This window comes from Theropithecus gelada, chromosome 17, assembly GCF_003255815.1.
Source record: "Theropithecus gelada isolate Dixy chromosome 17, Tgel_1.0, whole genome shotgun sequence".
NCBI lineage: Eukaryota > Metazoa > Chordata > Mammalia > Primates > Cercopithecidae > Theropithecus > Theropithecus gelada.
The window spans coordinates 53,324,992-53,331,771 of record NC_037685.1 but is presented as its reverse complement, the minus strand read 5'-3'; the positions used below and the strand labels follow the sequence as shown (position 1 = coordinate 53,331,771).

The 6,780-nt window shown below is 49.1% G+C and overlaps 1 protein-coding gene across 2 annotated transcripts in view; it reads right to left on the bottom strand.

Annotated features, from left to right (window-relative positions):
• Positions 1-1,040: 1,040 nt before the first annotated feature.
• CRYL1 (crystallin lambda 1) overlaps positions 1,041-6,780 on the bottom strand; it is a 113,233-nt gene continuing 107,493 nt past the window's right edge. For both annotated transcript variants that reach the window (XM_025364691.1, XM_025364692.1), the window contains 2 exons: positions 1,974-2,080; positions 1,041-1,593 (listed from right to left, as the gene is read on the bottom strand). In XM_025364691.1, the coding sequence (XP_025220476.1) occupies positions 1,480-1,593; positions 1,974-2,080 (221 nt within the window). In that variant the 3' untranslated portion in view covers positions 1,041-1,479. The remainder of the gene's footprint in view (positions 1,594-1,973; positions 2,081-6,780) is intronic.

Here is a 6,780-nt window from a genome sequence, read left to right as displayed (position 1 = left end):
GGCTGGTCCCTTCTGCTGTGGGATGAGCTTTCCGAGAGCCTGACCTAATGGGGCACTCCCTGCCTGCAGAATGCTTGGTTCTAGGTGAAGGCCCAGCTATTGGCACAGTCCCTGGATTCTTCCCCACCTGGCCCCACTCAGCATCCCCTCCAGGGCTCCTTTTTGGTCAGGGTGGGCAGCTCCTCATTTCCAGAGCACTCCAGCCCTTCCCCATGCTCTCCTCCCGGAAGGGCTGGCTGACTCCACCTGTTACCTGAGCCCCCTCATGGGCCACCTCCTCAAGGCCTTCCAGGGCACACGGGGCAGCAGCTGGCCAGGCTCTCCTGTGTTGGATTCCTCTGGAGCACCAGTCCTGTTTTATTATTAATTTGTGTTCTCTTATGGTGACCCTCTGAAGGGCAGGGGCCACCTGTGGGATGCCTGGCACATCAGAGTCGCTCAGCGCATGCTGTGAGAATAAGCAAGTGCGAGGCAGGAGCCTGTGAGCACAGGTTAGCCAAGATGACCACTTCTACATGGCTCCTGACCGGGGCACTGCTTCCAACACCTCCACAGCCCTGGCCCCAAGAAAAGGTATCTCCCTGCTGGACGAAGCTGGGCACCAGAAGCTGCAAGGCTGGGAAGTGTCAAGGGAGCCCAGTGGTGGCATCTGGCCACTGTGGTGTGCATGGCCTTGCGGGTGGTGGGGCCTGTACTGGGACTAGATCTAGGAAAAGACCACATCAAAGACAATAATGGAATGTTGGATCAAACAGGTACTTTAGTGTAGAACTTTGGTGCCTTTAATTTGCTAGAGACATGGGGTGTCTAAGGGCTGGGCAGTCAGTGGTGTTTCAAAAACATCATCTGATCATACAGCCTCAGGACACTGGAAGCTACTCCGGGAAAAGCACACATTGCTGGATGTCTGCTGAGTGATGGACGAAGGGCCTGGGAAAAAGTATCTGCTTATGACTTACTCGTCGTGGTCACCCTAAAATACGCCGGTCACAGGATCAAATGCTGTGTTTCTCAGAAAAAAAGTGAGAAGGAAAAAGACATCTGTAAGGAATCAAAAACGTTTATTCAGAATAAGCGTTAGCAAAACGAAGGGAGGTACCTCATAAAGGCAGGGCCGCAGAGTACTCAGAAAGGGATTAGAAAATAATTACAAAAATATTTTGCCACATATTAACATGAAACTACAATCACTGGCTGTAAAATATAGTCATACGTAATCAAGCTGAAAAGAAAAAGTGAAAATCTCCAGGTTATCTGCCCAGGTGGCAGGAAATCGACAGCCCCGAGAACGCAAGTGCTGCTGTGCCGCCAGGCCCAGGGCTACCACCGGCCTGCACCACCGCACTCGGCCTGCACACAAGACAGCCAGCTTAGGATCTCCGTGGGCTGCTCCCTGTGTCACAGAGGGCTGATGACGAGCTCCCAGTGTTCCCAAACAGGGCCTCCAATGAGAGGAGTGGCAGCTGCATTACAAGAAATTCACTGGGGCTGCACCTGACTCTTCAACTTGGCAAGTCTCATGAGGCACTCGTCCCTCCACTGCCTCCTGGCAGCTAAGTGCTCTGGGTCATCAGGGACCTTCACGCACATGTCCTGCGAGAAGGAGAAGGAAAAAAAGGACAATAAAGAGGAAATAATTTACCAGGAGTGTAATTATCGCTCTTGTTTATGCAAACTGTGCAGAAACTACTTTCAAAGCAAAAGCAGTAAACCCTCAATGAACGGCAGCTTTCGAAATCTTGAAAGACCTCAGTCCCTCAGAGAGAAGTCACAGTGAGCTACCAGTTTACTGGTCACCCTGTCCTTAAGGTGTCCTGGTGACATGATGGAAGCATGAACAAAGTTATGAATGAGGAAACACTGAGATCAAGGGCCAAGATTCCAGCTGCAGATGCAAGCCCACCCACCACAGAGGTGAGGGGCGGCAAGTGCTCCAGGTGGCCGACATGCTTCTCCACAGTGAGTCTACGCACCTGGTTAACCTTCTCAGCGGTGGCCCTGGAAAACTCTGGAATGGGTCCAAAAGTCTTTAGGACATGTTTCATGCCTTCGCTGTATCTGTCGCAGTAGCTTAACATACCTGGAATTGCATGAAGACAAGAATCCACAATCTCAGAAAAAACATTCTTAGTTAAACTCAGAAATGCATTCAGAGAGTTTTACCCTGGGGTCAAGATAAGCTATATTCCTCCCTTCCTGTGAAGACAAGACAGAGCTGGGGAATGTGTATGGGCCTGCTGGCACCGGAGAAGCAACCCTCCCCATTACCCACTGCCCACACTGGCTCCTGGGTGTTTGAATGTCAAAAAGTGCTGGGCCTGGCTGGGCATGGTAGCTCATGCCTGTAATCCCAGCACTTTGGGAGGCCAAGGCGGGTAGATCACCTGAGGCTGGGAGTTCAAGACCAGCCTAGCCAACATGGTAAAACCCTGTCTCTACTAAACACACCAAAAAATCAGCCAGGTGGCATGGCTGGTGCCTGTAATCTCAGCTACTTGGGAGGCTGAGGCAGGAGAATTGCTTGAACCTGGGAAGCAGAGGTTGCAGTGGGCTGAGATCACACCACTGTACTCCAGCCTGGGCAACAGAGCGAGACTCCATCTCAAAAAAAAAAAAAAAAAAGTGCCAGGTCCCTCAGACCTCGCATGCCACCTCTGCTGGTGCATCTCACGATCTCATGAGACACTCCGGTTGGCCTGCGTTCACACACGGATTTGTTGGCTACCCCAGTAAGTCCTAATGTCACCAAAAGTGTTTCCTCCAGCCATGTACGGGGTTATTTGTGTACAACGCTTAAACGCATTTTCCAAGAATTAAAGATGTCAGATCTCAGGTAAACCCATCACTTATCTCACTGTTAGGCCACAGATCTGTTAGCACTGAGCTGCGGTGAGCGGAGATAGCATCTCCGCACTCCAACCTGGGTGACAGAGTGAGACCCCACTGTACTGGGTACGGTCAAGGCTGCAGGTACTTGAAGCACTGGCTGGAGAGCTCATGTTGGCTTGTGCCCTGCTGGTTTGGGTGGATGGAGCCAGGCGCTCGGCTGCACAAGCCCCCATGCACGCTCCCCACGCCCCTGCTGCCCCCAGCCTTGGGGAACCATGATTTCTCAGATTCTAAGGAGAGGGCCCTGGGACTTTGGTGAAGAGACTTATCCTGGAGGGAGAGGGAGGGAGCCGCACGGGTTAGGCTGACTGCGCAAGAATGGGGTGCGCCCAGGGGAAAGCGCAGGCCAGTCACGGCCCCCACCCGGCACCAGCCTGCCCCGACCCGCCGGCCCCGCAGACTCACTCTCCCTCACATTCCTCCCCTCCCTGCTGCCGGGAGGCGAATGCGCCGGTGCCGGCCTGTGCTTAGCAAGTCAAGTCAGAAGCCCGGGCCGGGATCCTGGAAAGGGAGGAGGCGGCGTTTCTGGTTCTGGGCGCCATGGAGGACACAGCCTGGGCTACTGCCGCCACCCTGACCCGTTTCCCACATCTTTCAAACCCTTAAAGGCTCAGCAACTGGCCAGTCCGCCTACAACGATAACACGGGGACAAAGGAAGCCGCAGAACGTGCAGAGCCTGCCCCAGCTCAGCTTCCCACTCCGCACAAAAACTGTGGATGATCAACTTAAAATACGAACCATCAGTACTAGATACGCTCAAAAAGCAAAAAATAAACAAACAAACATCAGCTTTGGGGTTTAGTTTTGATTGACCTGTGCTGATGTGAAAGCCTAAAATCACTGGGTTGCAATTTATTTGCTTCAAATGGTTCTTCTCTCTCAGTGTGCTAAAATTTCCCCCAAAATGGTTCTGAATGGTGAACGACCCAAACATACCAACTTTCCTGACATGCGCACCTGAAAGTAACGGATGGGTGCTCTGTTTGTAAAAGAAGGGGTTTCATCTCATTTAACCTGTGCTGATTTGGCAGTGCAGAATTCTGGAAGGCTCTTGAGCGTTCCAGCACTGCACAGGTACTGGAGGTGGCCTAGCGTTTCTGCAGAACAGAAAACAACCTACACATTTATTTCATTTGGGAAATTATTTACTTCACTTTTGCTACTTGTTTATGTATTAAAACGAAAGGAGATAAATCTAGACACAAATACAGTTTATTGTTTCCTTTTGGGGTGAGGGGCAGGGACACAAGAATCAAGTTGAAAATATATTAAATTAGAAGAAAATGGGAAGCGTGGCTGTGGCTGCATATCCCCGCCTTGCAGGCAGGCAGGTGCCCTCACAAGACCCCTCAGCAGCCGGTTCCATCTCCCTCTCCTACCAGAGCAGCAACAGGCCAGGGGTTCAGTTCACGCAGCACTTGCCCTCTGGAACATTCTCTGAGCAAGTGTTTATCTCCCCCTGTCCTCTGAAACCATTTGAATCTCCCAGGAGCTTTCTAGAACTTTCTTTCCTTTCCTTTTGTAAAGTTTTAAAGGGACATCTATTTCTACAAAACAGAATAAAGCATTTTATTCTAATGCTTTATTCTGGAATAAAGCTGGAATTCATGATAGTGCAATTCATACTTTTCCCCATTTTTATTCAGGAAACCCTTTGAAATGTCAGTCTTAGTGATATAAAAACTTTTTGTAACATGCTGTTGGGACGAAGAGCCCTCACTGTCTGTGACAAAGTTCAGGCTCCCACAGCACGTGCTCACCATGAGATGGGTGCAGCCTCCGGGTGCTCCAAGGACAGGAGTTCGCCGTGACTTAGACTCACGACCTGCATCTGCCTGATTATTTACAACCATGTTCCAGTAAACTTATGACTGTGATTGTTCTTTGCAACTCCCCCACTTCCATTTTACGGAGGTATAATTTATTTTCAACAAGTATTTTGGTTTCTCTACACCATAAGAGGGGAATTGGGTGTAAATTACTCTAAAATGCCAATTTCTTTGGAAATAGGAAAAGCACAACACAGCCCACGTCACTTTTGATCCCCCTGGTCTGCCCTTCCCCACGATTTCTATCGAATCCAGCCTCCCCTGTACTTTTTCTTCTATGCTTCCATGCCCTCTGTCCTTCTGACCTCCTCCTTCTGAGTTCTAATTCTTCCAAAATCCTTGTACAGCTTGGCTTTTTAGAAGATTCTGAACCTAATTTCTTAAGAGATGTTTATGCAGAAAAAGAAAAAAGGTAGAAAAAAGAATTGATTCTCGTGAGATTGGATGTAGCTTAACTTGCTGCTTTATAACTTGGGAGCCTTGGGCTGTGGGCCTCTGAGGAACAGCGGGTTTCAGTGAGTGCCCAGGTGCACAGGCAGGAATCCTTTCTGTTCCCATGTATGGAGCAGGCACCAGAGGAGGCCTTGACCCCAGCCCGAGGCCACAGCCACTAGGAGGGATTCCAGACATCAGCTCCTTGGAGAGCCCTGATTGCCACCCATACCGGGGAAGTCCGGCTTTCCTTCACACAGCTGTGAACCCATACCTATGTGAATCACCTGCTTTTTGGAGACAGGGTTTCACAGAACTCATTAAGGAAGATCAAAAATGCCTCAAAGCACAGAGCGACATTATCTCATTCCTCCTCTCAGGATCAAATTCCCACCTGAGTGAGGACTTGCCCAGGGTAGGGGAGGCAGAACCGACCTGGGCCCCTCACCTTACCTCACCAAGTCCCCGCCCATCGGCTCACCTTCTTCCACTGGCTGGCAAATAATCACTTCCCGTCAATCAACCAAACCCACTAGCCACCAGGCATCTCAGTTTTAACAAAGGCAAGTGTCTACACAGGACAGGAAATCTGTGAGGCAAAATGGTAAATAAACATCCACTTCCCCTGGAGGTATTTCCACGCTGCCAGATTCTGAGATGTCCTCATTTCAAGTGGAACAAAACGCAGGAGGAACCCAAACAGCCCCAGGGACAAGACAGAGCAGTTCGTCTCTCTACTGACCTGTGAGTCTAAAGCTTAGCAAAGAAATAAACCCGGCTGGGAAACTCTAGGTACCTGCCTCTAGAGGCTTCTCCACGCCACAGCAAAAATCCTAATCTGTATTTATTCCTCTCTCTGCACTTGTGAATCTTTTTGGAAGAATTTTAAAAACTAAAAATAAAACAACAACAACAAAAAAAACTAGAAAAGTAGTACATGAAACAAACAAGAGAAAACTCTGTTTGAATACAACATTTATTAAGGACTTAATAGGTGCCAGCAATCCAGCTAAGAGCTTCCATCTGGTTCGATTCTCACACCACCCTGAGGAAGCAGTTACTGTTGTCCCCATTTCACAGATGGGGAAACTGAGATGCAGTGAACTTAAGTCACTTGCCCAAGGTTATACAGCCAGTAGGCTGGAAAGCCAGGGTAAGGAGTCGGCCCACTGGCTCCACAGGCCAGAACCCCCATTCTGAGGGCACGTCCTTCAAGGGTGTTGTTTGTAAAAGGAGCCAAAAGGCAATGGCGCGCTGGCCTCCTGTTTCTCAGACACTATTTCATTAGATTAAAAATAAATCCTAAAATATTTGCACTAGTTCTAGATAAATGGTAGCTTTTCAGGCTAATAACTATCCTTAACCTGAGATGCTGGCTTTATGAAAACAGTATCAGAAGAGAAGAAAAATTCTCCCAACTCCAATCTTGATATATTCTGGGTGACACAGGGAAGAATGATGAACATTTCCATGGGTTCCCAGCCAGATCTTATAACTCTCCAACTCTGGTCTTTGGAATGCTCTGAAGTTGAAAACTACATCCGTCCACCATTATCATATGAAGCCAATTAGGTTTTCTTATCATATCTGCTTTGTTTGAAAAATTGTTATGGGCCTCCTTCCTGTCTG